Source organism: Cuculus canorus, chromosome 1, assembly GCF_017976375.1.
Source record: "Cuculus canorus isolate bCucCan1 chromosome 1, bCucCan1.pri, whole genome shotgun sequence".
Classification (NCBI taxonomy): Eukaryota; Metazoa; Chordata; class Aves; order Cuculiformes; family Cuculidae; genus Cuculus; species Cuculus canorus.
This window is the reverse complement of record NC_071401.1, coordinates 116,042,844-116,064,335: the sequence shown is the minus strand read 5'-3', so window position 1 is coordinate 116,064,335 and position 21,492 is coordinate 116,042,844. Positions and strand designations below refer to the sequence as shown.

General features: G+C 39.5%; 1 protein-coding gene across 5 annotated transcripts in view; it reads left to right on the top strand.

Moving 5' to 3' along the window:
- The window catches only part of ALCAM (activated leukocyte cell adhesion molecule), a 119,414-nt gene that overhangs the window by 76,405 nt on the left and 21,517 nt on the right, over positions 1 to 21,492 (top strand). For 3 of the 5 annotated variants that reach the window (XM_054086899.1, XM_054086925.1, XM_054086919.1), the window contains exons 2-6: positions 10,919 to 11,019; positions 13,801 to 14,020; positions 18,104 to 18,168; positions 18,529 to 18,616; positions 19,394 to 19,576. In XM_054086899.1, coding sequence (XP_053942874.1) covers positions 10,919 to 11,019; positions 13,801 to 14,020; positions 18,104 to 18,168; positions 18,529 to 18,616; positions 19,394 to 19,576 — 657 coding nt within the window. Of the gene's footprint in view, positions 1 to 7,837; positions 7,891 to 10,875; positions 11,020 to 13,800; positions 14,021 to 18,103; positions 18,169 to 18,528; positions 18,617 to 19,393; positions 19,577 to 21,492 lie in introns of those variants that run through there. The other 2 variants (XM_054086912.1, XM_054086906.1) reach the window with 2 other exon arrangements.

Genomic DNA, 21,492 nt, shown 5'->3' with positions numbered 1-21,492 from the left:
AGGCATATGCTTCTCAGCGCCCAACTCCTAAAACAATTGTATGTGGAGTATCTATCTGCTCCTTGACCTCTTATCTACTTATCGATTCTCACAGACCAAAATCTAAAGGGATCTACTTATGAGGGATGCTTCTATCCAGACAAGCTAGCCTATACCTCACTAACATGTGTGGACCATAATGTGTGTGAAAGGAAACTTTTTACCCCGTGTTTACCCGTGTCCTCTCCATAGTTGGAGAGGAGCACCCTGGGTCAGAAACTTGGGCACAGTACTGTTTTTTGTTAAATGGTGATCACTGTGAATTCTTAACATGGTGGTGTGATTGCCTTGACATCTTATGGTTGCTTCTTCTTGTTGGTATAATCCTGCGCAGGCTGATGGGAAGAGGTTGCTGGCTGTGTTAGGGAGGGAGCCCAAGTGTCTCACCCTATGAGGAACAGTCTGTTCGATTCCAGGTGCTCTTGGAAGGAGCCAGCAGGTTTGGGCTCCCTTTGCTGTCTCCACTCCAGGTGCCACCATGATTGCAGCCCCATTTCTGAGCCTCTCACTGCAGTGAAGCAGCAGCACGTGCAACCAGAAGGATGCAAGTGACAAAATTTCAGCCTCCTTTTTCAGAAGGTCGTCTGCCTTGATGCACTGCCAACTTGACATTGCCTTAAATCTAAGATGACAAGGCAGTGTACTCTTACTTAAGAGTACAAACAAAAACTTTCATAGGTCTGATATAAAAAACGTGTTTAGCCTTTTGTTCAGCATTTATGTATGTTTTTTTCTGCACTATTAGCCTGTGGAGTGTATTGATCCACATTGTCAATAATAACTTATGAAAAAGTGAGAGGCCAGCTCTTTTTTTAGTATACTATCTATTGACTTTTTTTAGTATACTGCCTATTGACTTATTTTAAAAAAGGGGAGAAGGATTCATAGCAAAATATGAGGGATTTTAGATAATTATTTTTAAGCTACAGGTTTTATTTGACATAATAGAAACTTTCAAGTCCCTTTAAGCTATTAGATTCTCAGCAGCATTGCTGACTAGCATAATGAGAAGATGAAAAGTGATTGGAGTAGTTGTAGCAAATGGAAAAGTGCTCTAGAAGGGCACTGAAGAAGCATAACAGAAGTATGCTGCAGGAGCAGCCAGAGTCTAGCCTCAAAAGGAGTAAGAAATTTCATCAAGCTACAAAAGCTTCGTTGGTCTCATTTTGCCTAATTAGGTATACCCTTTAAAGTTGAAACTCATTGCAGTATTGACTCAATACTGTTTTCCCACATTTGAGCTCATCTCTTGGCAGATAGCTTGTATCATGAAACATTAGTAAGCTACAACTCACTTCCCTGACAGATGTGCTGGACCATTGCAAAAAAATCACACCATATGTTGGTAACTATTTTAATAACTTATTTTCAAATTTCTTCTACGTTAAAAAAATCATAGTTCCTTTAGTCATGGCTGTATCTTGAACAGAAATATTTATAAAAAGATATGTTGGCCATCTTGTCTCTTCCTCTGAATTATAAGAGCTATCCTAAGCAATGTTTTGTAAAAATTTTCATCGAAGTAAATCATTAGTAATGGCCTTTCAGCTGCAGCATCAAGTGTGGGTAAAATAGCTCTTTTTCCACTGTATGGTGTTCACACAGCTAGGTTTTCTGATGCTGACCACAACTTGCCAATGTTGGACTTGCCTTTTGACATGATTCAACCTGTGGAAACATTGTCTCTGCTAGCCTTATACTAATTCAAGCATTTTTATGTAGGTACGAGTTTTTTCCCCAAAATTCCTTTTTGTAAATATTTGCTTGGAATAGAACTACATTTTTTCCTACTTATAGCAACACTACTACATATGTAACTTCCCAAAACCTGTGAGCTTTACTCCAAGGACTTGAAAATTTAAACCCACAAATCAACCTGCAAAACAAATCTGTGACTGGATTTGGATTAGCACCAAATCCAGAAATAGAGTTACTCAATTCTAAGGCAAAAGCTAGGGTTTCCATAAAATAGTGTGCTTAGAAGACCATTGAAATCACAGGTGATGTTTTGGGGTGGTGGTTTGTGGAAAGAAGCTTAGGGCTTTCTGTTTGAAAAGAAAAATTTTCTATCACAAAGCCCACGTGGTACAATGGCACTGGTGGCTTTCATGTGTTTCCCTTCCAGTTCTTGAGTAGATTTTGAAGCCTTCCTGATTTAAAAGGAACCAGATTAAAAAGGAGAGATGCACTTAACTGCTGCCAAGCAAGCCAGAGCTTTGCTGGTCCCATTTCAGAGCTACTGGTCTTAGCAGTTCCCTTTGTCTTCTTGGAGCTGGGTATTGAAACAGAGGCAGAGGTGAGAAAGTAAGAAGGTTGATGCGCTGACACAAATAATTCATTTTGTGGCGGCATATTGCATCAGTTACTGAGCTGTGAGCTGCTCATTTGATCTCAGGCTTTGCAGAAGCTAATGCTAGGAACAGCTTTTTATTATGTAGTTTCAAAGCTTTGCTGACTTGGAAAACAGTATCTGTTTTACCTTAAGTGACAACGATAATGCATTTAATAATGGGCATTTGATTTTAGAGAAGTATGACTATGTACAAATTTCTTTTACATACCTATCAAAAATTCTAGAAACTTTCGATGATTATGATTACTGTCATGATTATTGTTTTATATATAACATTTTAAATTCCTAAGCTGATGAAAGATTAGTCATCATTATTTAGATGCAATCTAAGTGTTTTAGTAGATTCAGACTGAAGAAGCTTTTCTGGTAGTGTTCTCCAGTGTACTCCTTTAGTAGCAATGATGATAGAAAATGTTCAAAGAAATGCTCAGTGTGTACCTCCCTGGGGTAACGCTAACAGTAATGATAATCTCTATAGACTACACACTATAGCATCTACTACAAAGCCATCTCCTCTTGGAAGAACATAACTTTTTAAGATCTCTGCCTTGAAGTTCGAATTTTTCCCTCAATCTTTTCAAAAGCTTGTGCTAAAATCATTCAAAATCAAGTTATAAGCAAAGCTTGTGGAAAGCGAGCATGCAAATGTGAAAGCTGTATTCTGCTGTGGGAAGTGGGAGAAAATAGTCACTGAATTACTGAAACAGCTGGATATTTTGATATGTTAGAGCAGAAATAGCCCTCAGTGAAATGAACAGCAGTTGAATAGTGTTGTTTGTGAGCAGGCACACAGCACTTTGAGTTTTATTTGGTCATGCTGTAGGACTTTGAATGTGGTTAAAATGCTCCGTGGGACTTTGGACATAAACTCATGCAAGTCCCAGCCTTGAGCTCACATATAGGGTTATGTAGAAAGCCAAAAAAATGTGCACATGTAGGAAAACTGTGCATCCCATGCAGTGTCAGCTGGCTGAACTATAGAATGAAATGGCGGTGAGAAACAGGCATTGACCTCAAGTACTCCTGAAGGAGGGAGCTGGGGATTTCTTTATTGATCAGGTTGAGCTTTTGCAGCCATGGTCAAATGGGACAGGTTATCTCAGCTAGTTGCTAATTATAGCTCATATCTTTGTACTGATAAGGAAAACATTTGATTTATAACGAATTAGAAAGGAGCAGGACCATATTAGTCTAGGATGTCTGAAGTACTTAGCATGTTTCCTTCAGGAGTTTTTCCTCATTCATAAGGAAAATCTCTCTGTGTGTTAAACAAGCATAATGCATTTTGTTGGGTAATGATAGCTGAATTCTGCTGGCATTTAGTGCCTGCTCTGTGGTGTTTTCAGTATCTCTTCATCTTGAAATTCGTGCCTGTTTCCTGATGTGTACTGCCTGATGCCTTTATATTGCTGAGTGCCAAGCCCCATCTCCCTAATCTGTCCAAGTACTTGCCAAAACTAGCGTTAAGCACATAAGTGCTCCTGCTTGTGAAAATTTGGCTATTTATGCCTTTGGAGTTAAGTAGATGTTTCTTTGACCAGCTTATGAAAAGAGAACACAACATCTTCCAGAGGCACAGCCATGTTTTGTGTTAGATCTTCATCCTCCAAAAAAAGACCCTGAATGTGTAGTCCCATTCAGTCGCTTCACATCTTCAAAGAGCTTAACTTAGCATTGATGATTCCAAAGGTTAATTGCTGTCCATTGCATCAGAGCTTATAAGATGATAAAGGATTTATTTTTCCTTTGATATTAAAATTGGCTGTGCTCTAATATTATTCAGGTTTCAAAACTCATTGAAGGAATGCTGTGATAAAGTATAAGATACCCTTCAGCAAGTCCTGTTATGTTATTTTACAAGTGTATGTTACATTAAATACTGTTGGATATATTTATCTGCAGTTAGTTTCCTCTGGGATAATACTGATGATTCTCTTTAACTAATGGTCCTTTTGAAGTCCTAGTCACCCACCTGTGGATTTGTTTCAGTATTTAAACAGGTAGAGATAAGCAATATACTGTTTATGTAACCTGTATCTGATAACATGTCTACAAACACACACACTCTTTTGGTTTTAATCATATTTATATGATGAAGATAATCAATGTTTGAATTTTCTTGGAAGTGTTTGCCCTGGTTCCCTATGTTGATGCCCAGCATCTGAAACAAGGAATGATTGTAGCCACCAGCCTGAAATAATGGGGGTGGTTTTTTTGTTTGTTTTTTATTGCTTTGACCAGTCTTTTGTCATCCTGAAGTGTATCTTTTGTTTTCTGTGCTATGTCAGAAGATTATTACCAAGGGCACATCTCTGTGAGCTGTGTGTAAGCGTAGCTCCTGTGAAGAGGCTTTCTTTTCAGTACAGTGAGCTGGATCACAAGCTTGTTATAAAAATGGCACTTGGGCCTCTGTTGCAGAGGTCTGTAGACTCAACACTGAGCAAAGTTTGGCTCCCAGCCTGTTGTGGCTCAGAAAAAGAATTATTAATGTCCCATTATATCTGTACAGGACTTAACCTTTTCTCAGCTTTGTCAGGCCCAGATAAGGAAACATGAGTTCCACGACATACTTGCCGCATTTTCTCTTCTCTGCTCCTATGAACAGTGTTGTTAATGTCTTTAAAGTTTACTAAATGTCTTACTGGAAAAGTTACTTTTTTAGCCATGTAAGGAAAAGAGAGGGAGAAAAGTAGTTTAAAAGTTGAGTCCCGTATGAAAAGTCCAGCTTCCATGTAGCATGGAAGGTGGCTGACCACCTGGAAGGCAGCTTTGCAGAAAAGGTCCTCGACATCATGGTGGATGCCATGTTGAACATGAACCAGTGATGTGCCCTTGCAATGAAGAAAGCTAATGGTATCCTGGGCTGCATTAGGGAAAGTACTGCCAGCATTTTAAAGGAGATGATCTTTCTTCTCTCTTCAGCACTGTTAAGGACACATCTGGAGCAGTGTGGCCATTTCTAGCCTCCCCAGTACAAGAGAGAGATGGGCATATTGGAGAGAGTCCAGTGGCGGGCCATGAGGATGCTGAAGGGACTGAAGCATCTCTCACATAAGGAGAGGCTGAGAAGATGCAAAAAGCACAGAGCTAGGTGCTTTTCAGTGGTGCTCAGTAACAGGACAAGATGTGATGGCACCAGCTGAAGCACAAGATGTGTCTCTGCACATCAGGAAACGCTTTTTTACTGTGAGAAGGACTAAGCACGGGCACAGGTTGCCCTGAGAGGCTGTGGAGTCTCCTTCCTTGGAGATACTCAAAAGCTGTCTAGGTATGGTCCTGGGCTGTAAATGGCCCTGCTTGAGCAGCAAGGTTGGACCAGATGACCTTCAGAGGTCCTTTCCAACCTCAACCATTCTGTAATTCTGTGAACACTTAATTTTTTAAATGCTGTTTTTAATTAAATAGAAACTACTTCTCCATGTTAAAATCCACCTTAAGACATGAGTATCAACAGTTGGGACAATGAGTACCTGTCAAGTCTTGTCTCATTCTGTCAAAGCTGGACCTTCTTTTCTAATATGTTTTGTGTTGTACTAACACACAGCTGTCATTCATGTACTGCTTTGTCCTTAAAAAAAAGTACAGTTAATAAAAGATGACTTCCTTATCTTACGAATGCAGTTATTGTTTTTTGAAATGCTGACTTTCCTGGCTGGTGCCTGAATGGATACTCAAGAGGACCTGTATGTGAGTCTGAAATACTTTTAGGAAGTGGTGGAGAGGTCAGAAAGAAAGACCTGCTTGTTTCTACTTCAAAACTGATAACAAGTCACTTAATAAAATATTTATTTCATTGGGGAGAACTTTTTAGCTTCCCGCCACGTATTACATACAAACTAATCTGGGCTACTTGACAATAAGATGGAAAAGCCAAATACTCAAGTAAAGATTTGGAGTGCCAAACCTAACTTACGGTTCTGAAGTAGGTGCTAAATAGACATAATAGCTCTTGGATTTGGACGCTTCCGTTTCAGAAGCTGCTGGGCTTCCCTACTCACTCCTCATGATTGCTGTAAAGAACTATAGTGGCAAATAAGCTGTTCTCTGGTAATGATACCTTGCTCCTCAGATCCAGAAAATGTAATAGAAAGTATCTTTGCTTGATTTTCTGGGGCAGAAGCATCAGCAGTAAAAAATGAGATGCAGAAGGAAAATAGACGACATCTCTGTAGATGTAAAATGCCATTTAAATCGGTGGACTTCATTGTATTGAGGGAAGCTCAGCTGTCCTGTTTTCCACTGCTTTAGTACTGGAAGTAAGCTGTGCTGTGAGGTAGATGAGCAAGCCAGAGAAGACAAATTTCAGGCAGTACCTCTGCTAGTTACAGTTTTCAGATGCAGATTTATAGTCCCCAGTGGATATTGCATCTAAAGGATGTTTGAACAGCCCTTGGTCTGTTTTACATTTGTCACAAAAATGTTACTCTTAAGCACTTAACAAAAGGTGTTTGTGGTGAGAAAAATAGTATTTCAAATGGAATGTAGAGGTGGAAAACGTGGTGACTTTCTTCATGCTTCCTACAGCTTTTGTTATTTCCTTGGAGAAACATTAGCTTCCTGATTTTTAGATATTCACCTTCTATCCATTCCTCTTATGTGACCCTGTTGATTTAAAAACAATAATTAGTCTCAATTATGTCCTGCAATCATAATCTCTTGGTGAGGATATAAATAGCCCCTCTACTTCCTTTAAGCCTCTAATCAAGTAATAAGATTTTTTGTTTTGTCATTCAAATACATGGATACTTCTTGTTTTTTTCCCCTGTGATACACAGGCAGAGAGAGGGACAAAGAAGAATACCAGTTAGCACTGCCACGGGAACAAGGAAAGTACTAAAACTGACAGCATCAACAGCAAATGCCATCTCAATTCAGCAATGTCCAGAGAGGATTTTTCTCTGAGTCGTAATGCCTCCCGATGCTCCTACTTACTTCCGATGTTCAAAACCTATGTGGAAAGGTTTAATCTGACTTAAGCAGAGTTTCTTCAGCCCTGGATCAAAGAGAAGGAAATGAATTAAGAGTCACCTCAGCCTGCTCAAATGTGTTTTTAAAGACATGGAAGGAAAGTGAGCCGTATTAACCTGCTATATAGCTGTAATTCATAGCTAGCTCAAGTAGAGCTTCTCCCAGTGTATGTGGGACAAGATCCTGCCTCTGAATTAGTGTTGTTATTAACAGCACTGGTTCAGTTTTAGAAGGCAACATCTGAAAATCATGCAGGGGAGCTAGCTAAGCTCTTAATTAGCTACAGAACGGTGCAACAGAAATACAGCAAGACAGGGCATGGTGTCTGCTGACTTCTTGCAGTGTTATTCCCTACAGTAACCTTTGTGCCCTCCTGCAATTAATGAGATTCAAGGGCCTTGACATTGCCCCTTGAGTTGTGTTAGGACATGGAGCAATTTGTTATGTGTTTGAGGATCCCACTTTCCTTTCCTTCTTCTCAGAATGAGCTGGAAGCTGTATAAAAGGCTCTTAGAAAATGATGATACGTGGTAAGCTCTGCCATATAGTTAAGTAGTAATTTTCTTCCAATTTCCTCTTCATCCCACCATTTTATAAGTATACTTGTAAATATATTTGTATATATTTATGTTGCAACAGACAGTGGGAATTCCAAATTTGTGGAGATATTTTTGTAGATTTTTTTCTTAATATAAAAGTTTGTAAAGTTGTTTTGTGGAGATTACTGCAATTCCTGGAGTTTGCAGTTGCAGTTGTTCAACTAGTTTGAGCTCCTTAAATGACCTAGATTTCTTGCTACAGAGGTGGGAGGAGCAGGACCTCTTGTATTCTTGTAAAGACCATTTATCTGCATTTAAAGTAAAAAGCTGTGTCTTTTTGGTTCTATGGTTCTGTGTTAACAAAGTCCTAGAAAAATCTGTGATTTTAGTTTAGCCAAAATTCATGGCAAAACATGATTTTTTGTGGGGGAGGGTGTGGGAAGGTGGCCATCTTAAGGAATGCCTTTCACATGAAAGAGTTCTTCCTAAAATCAGAGGCCAATCTTTCTCTTTATCCAGCCATTGATCAGTTACCTGGCCTGAATGGTATGCATCCTTTCCAGAAGCATTCACACTCATGAGGCTGTTTGTCAGGTCTTTGGTGGCATATACTCTCCTAGTGCTTAGGGACATGGTTTAGGGAGTGTTAGGAATGGTTGGACTCGATGATCCAGTGGGTCCTTTCCAACCTGGTGATTCTGTGATTCTGTGATATACTCGTTATGTTAGCAAAGTGCAGAGGTTAAAGAGGTGTATAGGAGAGAACAATATTACAGATTCCACGGGATCATTTTGTTTCCTGCTAATGATAGGGAATACCTCATAGTAGGATGAGCAGTTCCTGGTTTTCCATGTGATGCCAAATTTCAAATTCCTAAATGACACTTGGCTAGAATTTGATGGGTACCGACAGGCTTACTAATTGAATGTGTATTTGCAAGTCTCTAGTAATTTTGCACCTGTGGGGGAGAGGAACCAAAAAGGACTGTTTTTTCTAGCTCTAGAAAAAGTGAAAATTGGGATTCGGCTTCCAAAGCTGAAGTTGCGTGATTTGCCTCCTAGAGACTAGAGTGAGGATAAGTGCAAGAGAGGGCAGAGGAAAAACTTGTTTGAGCTCTGAATTTTACTTCCATTCATAGTTTGATTTCATAAAACATCAGTCCTGTTTCTGTAAGACTGAAGTTAGGCAATTTCTTTTCAAAAAAATTTGTTTCATTTTTAGGGATTGCACTAACTCAGCACCATCTAGTGGACCAACTACTGTTGTCATTTACAAAACATATGGTCTTCATAAACCATTCAGTAAATGACAGCGTGCAGCTCTTACAGTGTGAATGATTTACCTGAAGTATGTTTGTGACTATTTTGTAACAGAATTAGTAGTTTTGTAGTGTGAAAGGAGCCATATGAAGGAAAGAAAGTGTAAGATATCTGTGGGTAATGGTGCCTGTTATCTCCTGTGTTCCTTTAGTCCATTGAGCTCCAGTCTGCTTGCCTGCTTCTCTGCCTTATCATGTGATGCTGTCTAGGTTTTAAGCTTCTTTAATGCAAGATTTTGGAATACTATTTATTTGTGCAGTGCGACACAGCACAAATCACTGTGATACAAATGATAAGTATGAGCTGGTGCTCACAGTGAGCTCTGAAGTCCTCACCTGAAGAAGACGCTCTAATTCTAATTGATTTTTCTAATTTAAGTTGTGGGCAAGGAATTCGGTGTTTGGCTCTTTGATGATTTTATTTAAACAAAAAAAAGTAAAGCCTTGGGAAAACCTCCCTACAGAGTGCACATGTGCAGAAAGCGAGAGAATTGTTAGATCACCCCAGTGGCTGCCTCAGGACCTGGGAAATGATAAAGGCTCTGTGGCTCCAGTCTTTTGGGGGTGAATGGGAACAGGTTTCCTTTCTCTAGCTCTAGCAAGAAGGGCTGAATCTCTGGAAAAATGAATGTCTCTAGAAGACATTCTGTCTCTGTTTCTGCAGCCCTGGCTACATCACCAGCATCCTACTACTGTCTTAAATAAAGTTTCTTTGGGACCAAGTCTTTGATTTTGTAGCTCCAATTGCAGATGAAGGGAGAGCAAAGGGAGAGATGCTGAGACCCTGACAGAAGCTACGGACGTGTGAGTGAGAGCAGCCAGCAAGGGCGCTTTCTCAGCAACACCAGGCAAGCACCAGAGGCTCCCTAAGTGTAAGGAGAAAAAGCATTACCAAGAGCAGGTGGAAATACGGAAAACAGGAGCAAAGCAAAGTTGCATTGTAGCAAGTGCACCGCATTGTGAGATCTTCGCGTTTAAACTTCCTTCCGTTTTAATATTTGATCGCTTTAGGGTCTGTTGTTTTTGTTCAATTCCCATGTTTTGGACAATGAAAATAAGTGGGTCAGTTTCATTCTGTAAGTTTGTATGCATTAGCATAATAACATTGTGCTGAGCTTTCTATAAAAGCTATTCTTAAATAATTCATAGAAGCATTTCACTTGATTTTTCCAAAATCCAAATGTGCAGACTAGTTTGTTTCCCAGGTTCAAGAGAACCCAGCACTTAAATAACACTTCCTTTCTTTTTGAAGTTTTTATGTAGTGCGGCAGTCAGAATACTGCTTGTCTGGTAGCCTCCTCACAATAATACTGAGCTGCAACATAACCTCTCCAGGCAGAAGTAGCTGGTTTTTTTCAGATGAAGAAAATAAAGGTCATGGGATATTCCTTTTGAAGTCTTAAGTTTGGGACAATAGCTGTGGACACTGTGGTGTGTATGTTGATACAGTCTGGTCTGAAAATCCACTTGGCTCCCAAGGAAACGTGGGGCAAAAAAAGGTCATAATGGTTAAGTAAACTAGTTTAGTGACAGGAATCTTGTTTTGTCAGGGGTTTGGGGATAAATCTCATGCTGGAAAATACCCATTTACAAAGGACATGGCTCTGGTTTTGTAATATCTGTGAACCAAACATTAGCTAGCATATGGGAATTCAAGAAAATGCTTAAAATGGTTTCCTCTCTTTCTGTTTCTTCTCTAGCTCTGGGATTGTACACAGTAAATGCAGTATATGGAGATACTATTACTATGCCTTGTCGTCTAGAAGTACCAGATGGTCTTATGTTTGGAAAATGGAAATATGTAAGTACAGCTTACCTTTATGTTCATTACAGCTGGTATAAGAAGATGTGTGGTTTTTATGGGTGAGATTACAAGACTCCAATCAATAGGATTTGTGCCTTGAATACAAAGACATTCATTTTAAGACTGCAAGATTCCAATCTGCATAATTTCTGCCGAGCGTACATGAGAGATTTGAGGAATTAATCTCATTGTTCAAGGGAAATAATTATTTGGGAGTTCTCTGCCAACTTGTATTAGAGATATGGTGTGTTACCTGGTGGTGTCTTGCTTGCTTGAGGAGAGCCATCGTTGTACATTTGAATACTTTTGAAGTGGGTTGCCTTGAAGCAGAGCTTGCTTTATCCCTGGGAAAACACTGTACCCAGGTCTGGTTGATCTGACAGTCACTCAGTACTGTTTCATGATTCGACATGTTTAATATAGAGCGATGAAGAGGGCAGACATGTTTTCAGTAGAGTTGCTGGTGGGTTTACTCTGCCAATTATAGCATGTGGAGAACAGAGACAAAAACTGCAACGATCTCCTGGTTGACTCTGTAAACCTGCAATAGGAATACTGCAGGATGTGCTTCTCCTATATGCAATTAGTATCCAGGGCCAAAAGGAGAATAAGGTTATCGAAGTCAAATGAAACCTGGAAGCATCTGTGGAAAAAAAACCCAGAATACCCGTTTGCTTCTCAGACTAACGTTGCGACAACTGGTTTGCCTGCTTCTGTAAAGCTTCTGTAAATCTCTCATGCTCAAACCAAAATGGTACCAGTAACAACAGGCAATGTTTACTCTCACAGTGGATTTAAAATTACATAGTTTTCTCTCTTTCTTTCTAAATGGCATCCACCTGCCTACTTTAAAGCAGGCTGGTCTGCCACTGAGGGTTGTTTCAGAATTCCTCCTTGCTCCTTCCCTTCTACCAGGAGGTTTACGGCTTTCACAGACCTGATCCATTCAAGAGTTCCTGCTCCACAAAAATGTTTTGGGAAATTAAGTCAGAAGTCTATGGAGACACAAAGAAACTGTTTCATATAAGCATTCTTAAGATGCAGGGCCTACATTTTGCAATATGCTTTTTAGTCTGCTGACTTCTTGGGATGAAGTCTTTCTATATGAAGATGTAAGGCTATTTTGAGAAAAAGAAATGGATTATCTCTTTCCAGTGCACATGGATTCCTCATCTCAGACAAGTACCAAGCAGCAGATGGAGGCATTATAGCTTCTTCTGAATGGAAAGGGACATAAACTAATGTGAAGAAAAGCTCATCCAATTGCAGTTGTATTTTTGACACAGCCCACACAACCAAGTGAAAGTGATGTCCATTCTCCCAGGGCAGCTCCCAGTATGGGAACACTTGTTTTTAGCAGAAGGGTGGGGGGGGCGGGATCTAGGGGTTTTTTTTTTTTGGTTGGTGATTTTTTCATTAGAAGAAGGAAAATCATTTTCTACTCTGCCACTTTAGGAGTAGCAATTTGGATTGCAGTTGGGAGCCTGGGACATTAGGATACTTGCACCATGGCAGGAGCAGGTGTTTCTCTCTTTAGTTTCTACCTGTGCGTGCTCATGCCCTGGCTTAAGGAGTTAAGAGCTCATTTTCACTTGACAGCCAACTTTGGGCATATTGAGTCAAAGCAATGCTTTCTTTCCTGTGTGACAGACATCTAGAGTAATGGGAAAGTTAAAAGAGAGAGAGGAAGAAAGATTATAAGGGAATTTAAACTTAGCATTAGCTAAGTTCCTCCTACTCCCTGCCTGGCTCTGACGCTACTCATCTCTTGTCACAGCATCGTCATGCTTTTGTGGGCTCTGCAGTCAAGCAGAGGTATTGTGCTGAGAACACTAATCACTTCCATACCGCAAGGTACAAGGGATAAAAAGGAATGGAAACCTCTTGCAGCCCCCAGCACAATACTTGAGCATAAAGATGGGAATCAGCCTTTCACCTCACTTTATTAAAGGCAGACAGTGTCTGCTCCTGCTCTGTGTGTGCGTGTATGCGTATGTGTGTGTGTGAGTGTGTGTGTGTGTGTGTGTAGAGGTGTGGCGGTAGGGAGGTTGAAATCCTGCAGAATTCAGCCTGTAACTTTGTCTCTCATAAAAATAAATTTTTGATATGGTAGGTTTGTACAAGGTCGTCAACTTTGTATGTGTTCTTAGCATGGCAACTGCATACTGATTAATATAAAGATGATATATAGAAGATGATATTTTGCAGATTATCCTGAGATGCATAAATAATGATATTTGTTTGTATGTGTATTTCCGTGCCACAAGGTCTTGGGTCCTTTAAAAACAAAGAGTAAAAAAAAAAAACTAATTTAGAATAAAGTAGGCATTTATGCCTGATTAAATCCTGCATTTGGAATGAAGTCTGAATATCCCAGACAAACAATATGAATATGTAAAACAATCATGGAAGAAAGGAAATGGAAGTTTTTGAGCCTAGCTCGCAAATGCTTCTATTTCAAATACTTTTTCATATAGACAGAGGCTGGTGGCCAGAACCACCAGCCTTCATTAAAGAAAGCCCTATGCTATGCTGAGATTGAACCAAAGGACTAAAATTATTCTGCTGATTATATTCTCAGTGTGTACCAAGGCAGTCTTAAACGAGGTCTAATATTACGCTGAATTTCTTGATTGTATGACAGAAATTAATCAGAAAAAAAGCCATGGGATATAGTTTTCAGATTTTTTAAATTATGAATTTTGTACCGATTGCGAATCTTCAGAAACTCTAAACGAATGTTTATGCAAAATAGAAGTGTTTATCCTTTTATTATAGGAAATGCCAAATGGATCTCCGGTATTTATTGCCTTCAGATCATCAACAAAAAAAAATGTACAGTATGATGACGTACCAGACTACAAAGACAGGTTGAGTCTCTCAGAAAACTATACATTATCCATCAAGAATGCAAGAATCAGTGACGAAAAGAGATTTGTATGTATGCTAGTTACAGAAGATGATGTTTCTGAAGAGCCAACGATAGTCAAAGTCTTCAGTAAGTAAATCTAGTTGGTACTACTGTTAACATTGATCAGCATCTGAATCATAAGTTACAGAAACTTTTGTTTAAGGAAAAGAAATATTAAAGCCAAGAAAGTACATTTGGCTGAGTAAATTACTAAGACTAGCAAATTTCTGCAGCTTTCAAAAATGTAGTCTACTGGTGGCATTTATGTAACAGGACTGCCTGCACTTGCAGTTTATTCATGATAAATGCTGGCTCAAAGAGAATTTTAGACTTTGATAATGACTCACTTATGTGATGTCATTTGGCCTTGGAAATGTGAAATGTAAAATTAGCACTGATTATTTTCCATTTGTTCTCCAAGCAAATTTTTCTGGAGGAGGGAAGCATTAACTGTGTGCAGTCTACAGGATTAGATCAGTGGAGAGGTTTAAAGCAGCTCCGAGCAGCTATTATGTAATGTTATGAAGTGTGAGGGACAAAATGTGAGGCTGGAAAACAAACTGCTAGCCCCAAATGCTTATTTTGTCCATGCTGAACTACCAGGAGGAAGAGCAATCTGCAGTTCTCTTTTCGAACACAGCAAAGTGTGTTAGACTTCAGTATCACTACAAACTGATCAGAAGGCTGACCTGCCGTGCAAACTACAGAACCCTGAGGCACAGTCCTGTTCTGAGTTCACATAGTAATGTGGTCAAACCTGGCCTCTTCCCCTTGTGATTCAGAGCAGACATGTAGTCTCTCAATCCCCGACTCACCCCATGGAGGCTTCCATTACTCCTTTTTAGGGGTGCAGGTATGCAGACTAAGGTTGGTGTTTGTAAATGCTGCCCTGTGACTGCGTTGGATGCCTTGCTCAGCTTCATGTTTTTACATAGCTTCTTTCGGCCTTTGTTGCTCTTCATAGGCAGATTTACACAGTCAAAGTTAAGTCTGTTGTGGGAACACGTTGCTTGCACGGATGGGCAGTTTCAAAGGGATAACACTTCTGCTTGAAAAGGAGGAATTCATGTTTGGGAGGGCAGCCTTGTGCTCTCAGGGAGAAGGTGCCTAGGAGTCATCAGTGGTGTCTAGGCAGAAGTTTGTCAGTGGCATACATGAGTTTGAAGCTAGATTAGGAGTCAACAGTAATTCATTTCCCTCGTTTCACTCTCAATTTGACTGCAAGAACAATTGAATTAATGATAACAGGGAGGAGTGTGCTCAGAGCACACATAGTAAACACAGCGCTTCAAAGAAAAAGATAAAGAATTATCATGTTTACTTATCACACAGCAGTAAATATGTAGATGAGCCAGTGGTATATGGTGAAACAAAATGCTAACTGCTTGAATTACTGTGTACTGTACTAAATATTAACACAATGCTAACTCAGCCATGGAGCACAGCTTGTATGTTTTATTATATGCATTAATACTAATAGACGAAGCTTCTGCTTACTAAGTAAGATAAGAATAGAGGATGCCTCGTGTGTAATGGGGCTGACTTCGAACTGCGAGAAAAAAATTACGTTTGCAGTTTTTCATTTTGAGTTCAAAACTTTATTTAGAGTTCTCTTAACATTTTTCTTGCATCTAACTTCCCTGAGTCTAGGTTTTGAGGGTTCATTTTTTTTATTGTTGTTTGCTTGCTTGTTTGGTCTAATCATGAAAGAGTTAAGAGTAACCAGCAAGTTTCTTTTATTTAACCAGTGAAGTTTCTAACTCCTTGAACCACAGATACAGAGCTAAGCTGCAGCAGTGCAAACCCTCATAAACCAAAATCTTGTGCACCTGAAACTCAGATGTATCTCAGACATCCTGACTGATGCTGGGTTTCACTGAAGCTTGTCATGTCCTCAGCTGTGCTACCTGATTAATGCAGAACTAACGAGCTGAAATGGCTCATTGCACGGGTACCACCTGCTAGTCTCACTCACTGGGCTACTCAAACAAGTTTACCAGCCTTCCAGATGGATCCTGTCAGCATCCTTTTTTCTGGAAGTAAATGGCCAGAGGTCCAAAAGCCAAGCAGTCTAGGAGATGTTACCTGCTCTCCTGCTACACAAATGTTTGGATTTTGCTAGTAGTGAGCTCTTTTTCCCCCTATTGTAGGACCTGTATAGTTGTTGCAAAGTACTCTGGCAAGCTCTTAAGCTGCGAGATAAGCAGTGTGCTGAAGTTGCAAACCCACCAAAGAGGGCTCTGCTACTGCCAAGTTTAAAATTTCTTCTTGCTGCAGAGGCTGAGCTAGTAAATGCCAAATAAGTATTTTTTAGTGAATTACCTTTGTGCACTAGCGGCTGTGAGGATTTGGCAGCAGGCATTTCCTTTCAGAGGCTGTTCTGACAGAGCAGGTGGTGGTCTCAACTGAAGTGTCTGGTTGGTGACCGGAACACTCAGAATTAGGAAAGCCATGCAGACAGAGGTCAGGAGCAGGAGGTCCTCCCTTTCTCTCAGTAGAAGCATTTGGGGGTGGGGGGAAACACAGAGTAGGTCTTCTTAAGCCAGTCTTGGGGGAGAGAAGAGATGAAAAGAAGCAAAGGTAAGGTGCAGGATGGTTTTGTGGTTTGATCAGCTGGTGTCTGTGGCAGGCAGCCAACTATGCCTGTTATGGGACCTGAAAATCTGACCCAGAAGGCCTGGTAATGGTCTTATGAAAGCTAATTTGCTTGAAGTGACATGAAATGCTTTATCCTTGACAGATTTTTACAGATAATAGGTTAGCTTTTTTCCTTTAAAACTAACAAAAGAGAAATAAACATATGCACTTAAAAAAAAAAAGATCTTTGTTAGCCCTTTGAAGAAATTGTGATGGTTTTGGTGTATAGCTTTGACTGTTTTGTTTGTTTTATGTTTTTTTTGCCACAAGCAAAATTGTTTGAAAATGTCAAATGACTACCTTTTTTTATTGCCTTTAATTTTCTTTTTGAACTGTTGTTCTTGTTCCATGCTGGTGTAGTCTTCTAAGCAAAGAATATCTGTGCATTTTTATGCACACAAACACAGGCACACACATATATGCGCACACACATATATGCACACACACAGAAACACAGAATGGATGCATTATTGTGGAAACATGTAGGCTTCCTATCTTTGTGTCAGCAGGAGCAGTACAACTGCACATTAGTTACTTCATCAGTGTGTAAAAAGTTTCTCAAGATACCGTGATGTTCACTTTGAGCTGGGATTACTGGCATACATATAGTATTTCTTAGGGAGTTGGATTTGGGAAAGAGATTCTGTAAGTTGGCATGGTTAAGGATGTTCAGTCTGTAAAATTACATATGTATGCTTATTTAAGCAGTATAGCTAGGGTGTAGAGGCTTTCTACAGCTGTATAAACATTGATTCTTTTTTTCCCCCCCTCACTCTTCCCCTCTTCTTTTAAAATTGTGGGGAAGAGTGTCTCTTTCGGAGATAAAAATCTGCATTCTGGGCTTCAGGCCAAACTATTTTAACAGACAAGTTATATAGTCTCTCAAAAGTAGACTTTTATGATGGAAGCACTAATAGATCCTCAACTCTGTCAAGCTAAGAGGTCCATCTACCATAATAAAAGTAAATAAGAAGACATACTGGCACCGAGGAAAAAGTTGGGGTGTTCTTTCAAGAGAATCGTAACTAACTCAGAATCATTTAAAGTAATTACACTTATCTCTGTCATCTGCATTGCTTAAATGTAACTATCCCAGTTAAGAAAAATAAACATTAGAAGAATGATTAGGTTGAATTTCTTCCTTTATAAGGTGACAGCTCAGCTGCAATAGTATCCATAGTAAAACTGCATTCCTGTTGCTATATTTTCTGTACCACAAATTCCTACTCCAGCACCTGTATCATATAAATCAGATAGATCAGATGAAGTTCTCTCCTCCAAGGTGATAAACTATAAGGAATTCATTATACAAGGAATGACACATTTTAAGGTAAAGATTTTTCCTTTTCAATCAATTTGCTAATATTGAGTTCTCTCACTTTATCTCCTTTAATGGCAAGGTGTAGGTAAGACTATATCAGGCTAGATTGTTCTACTTAGTCTCAAAGTCCATGTATCATTTAGTAACCTTTTGCTTTTCAAAAAGATATTTGTACTCCCTTCACTTGAATTTTTATCCTATTTATATTTTAGAACAACCCTCTCAACCGGAAATCTTACATCAAGCAGACTTCTTAGAAACAGAGAAGCTACAAATGGTAAGAGCAGCATTCTCCTTCAAAGTTGTGTGCCTGACTGATGCCTGAAGTCCCTTTACAGTCGAAGTGGAGAGAGGTGATGGGCTGAGGCGTGCACACCTGCTAGTGAGATAACGTGGTCTATAGCCAGGCTGAGAGCAGAGCGTGCAGGAGCCATGCTAATCCTAGACCCACCACTGAACCATCTTCCAAATTGTATCTAAGCCTCACTGATGGGATTTGTCCTACTCTTTTAAAAAATCTTTGGGGCTAAGCGTTTGAACTTTCAAGAAATCTTTACCAAAAGCAGCGTAAGCAAAAATCGAATTAGGTTAAAACATAGTGGAGAAAAACAGTGACTAACTCCTCTCTGTTTTGCAGCTCGGGGAATGCGTTGCAAGAGATAGTTATCCCGAAGGCAATGTTACATGGTACAAAAATGGGAGAATTTTGCAGCCTGTGGAAGAAGGTACGTTTCAACAATGGCTGGTGTCCCTAAGACCGCTGACACGGGTATGCCGAAGAACTGTGCTTTTAAGAGTTGCTCTACTTTAGTTTAATGTACTGTTTCTTTGAGGAAGGCTACTTATATGGAAAGATGAAACTGGAAGAAATTTCCAGGCCTTTCAGAGCACCCAAGCTAGACACTATAACCTGTCTTCCAGTTCCAGCTTTAAAACCACACCATGGGGCAGAGGGTTGCCTTTGTTAATGGTATTGCAAAGCTATGCTTGAGCCTATGTATCTACCAGGAATCTGGATCTGATTTCCAACTTCTTATAAGGTATTAACTGTCTCAGCTTCACGTTAGTCCAGCGTTGTGGTTTAGACCATGTAGATCATCATCTCCTTATACAGGTATTTATTTTCCAGGATATTTAGAGAGAACACTTCTTTCCCACTCCCTTTCAACTTTGATTTTGACAAGCTGATCAGACCACAATGTTTTACCTTGCTTAAAACAGAGAACATTTACAAAATTAAATTACAAATGTGATCATAAAAATTGATTTTGGAAGCATTTTTGAGGCCTTCTTTTTGTCTTACAAATTAAGCTGTTAGTATTAAAAAAGCCTCACCAGGTTGCAATTTATTTTTTGATTTGATTTAATTTGATTTGATTTAATTTGATTTAAAATGTACATTATGTTAGGAATGTGTTGTTGATAAAACATTCCCTGTGGGAAAGTAGGAAAAAGGTTGCAGATTCTGTCTGTGTGACACTGAAACAGTATTTCCTTTTCAGTTGTGGTCATAAATTTTCAAAAGATGGTGGACAAATCAACTGGACTCTTCACCATGACATCATCTCTTCAGTATATGCCAACAAAAGAAGATGTAAATGCCAAGTTTTCTTGTGTTGTGACATATTATGGACCTTCTGGCCAGAAAACAATAGAGTCTGAACCAGTTGTCTTCAATGTTTATTGTGAGTTATTAAAAAGCACCTATTGCTATAACGAAGTCAATTTTTTGGGAGTCGGGGGGAAGGAAAATCAGAGACAGTTTACAAAATTGCAGAGACATTGTTCTTTGGTTTTCAGGATGGTTTCTTCAAAGCTCTTTGCAGCAAGAAGGTTCAAGTACATTGTTTATGTAATTTTTGCTTATCTTCAGATTTACCTGAGATTTCTTTCTTTCTAACGGTACAATACTGAATACCAAGTTTGCATTGGCAAGAGGAAGATGGTAACCACAAAAAGTTACAGTGAAATGGGCTTTTCAGGACTTTAACAGAAGTCAGAGTGGTTGATTGGAGTGATTCTCTCTGCCCTCTGAAATATGCAATAGATACACAATATAGTTTTTAGTATACTCAAATGTTATTTCATTTTTTTGCAGTCAGTGCCAAACAATGCTGGCAGACTTACTTGCGCAAAATGTAGTAGCTTCTCTACAGCTCTAAGATGCTGATTTTTACATCCAGTAATGGATTTATTGGTAGTACGGAATTTGTGTAAATAATTACTTCCAGCTGTCCCAAGTTCTAAAGCAACTCCCTTACTGTGTTACTGACCAACCTGGAAATAGTAGTTCTCCTTTGAGTAAAGAAAGCAGACAATTGACAAGGAAAGGTCAGAGAGAGAGGGTGGTAGCAGTCAGAGAAGGTGAAAGAGGCATTTCGAAGTCTTGTAAAATCACACTTCTCAAGGACAGTAGAAAGGCAGCAGGTCACAGCAGAATGAAGAGGAACAGGAGATATGCAAGATGCCCAGTCAGGCGTTATCTTTCTGCACGCTTCAGGTAATACCTCGCCTTATAAGAGTGAAGACCCTATTTTGTGAATGATAGGGACTAAGTATACAGTCCAGACATCTAATCTGGCCTAAGATGAAATGACTCATTAATCCAGTTGAATACAAAGGGAATTAGTAGTGCAGACTGGATTCCTTCATCCAGCAGATGTGCTCCATTGCCTTGAAAACATAGTGGCAGGGTACATTCTGTCTAGATGAATAGTTGCTTCTCTTTCACCTGTAAAGTTTGTTGAGAAGCAGAATAGGGGATCAGTTTTGCCCTTGGTCAAATCAAAACATATCAAATCAAAGCAAACCTTGGAGAACTTTGGTCTTTGGTTTAACCTGGAGAAACAAGAGTATATTAAGGTCATCTTTTCACCAACTTTTTCTCTAATGGATAAGAAAACTTCTGGGATAGTAACCCTTATCCTTTCAAATAACATAGAAATTTCAAGCCTGCGGATGCCAATCCCATCACTTTAAAGCTAGAGATTGTTTTAGGTTTTGGTTTTGTTTAAAAATTGGTTACCAAGTCTCACTGGGTTTTTTTCCTGTCATCTGTGGAGCCTCATGACCGTGAATGACTCCTGCTGAGAATGGCAGATGTTCACAGTAATGTCACAGAAGTGTAATGACCAGAATGTACTCACTAAGAGATGCTCTGCTGTCCCCATTTCCCCACCACTTTCATGCATTAGGCTACTTCACCTGTTAAAGATGAGGCTTTAGCCAATTTCCAAGAGACATGTACTATGTGCACTTGCAATTCAGAAGGAGACATGAGAAGGGGAAAAAGAAGGCTGCAGAACGCTGCAGTGTAGTCACTGCATCAGATGTCACATCCACTCTGAGATGGGCAGTATGATGGTAGTGCTAATTATCCAACAGTGAGAGACAAGCATACCCTTCGGTACTGAAGACACCTCAAGTTATCAACTTTAGAGTATGGGGTTACCCAATTTCCTTTCTGAGTATTTTCATCTGCTGTAACTTCAATTCCTTTCTCTGCTCAAATGCATCTCCACATGAATTTTTAAAACTCACTATTCATAGGTGCCCAAAGCTTCAACAGATGGATTTCTTGACTGATATTAGTTGATGCTAA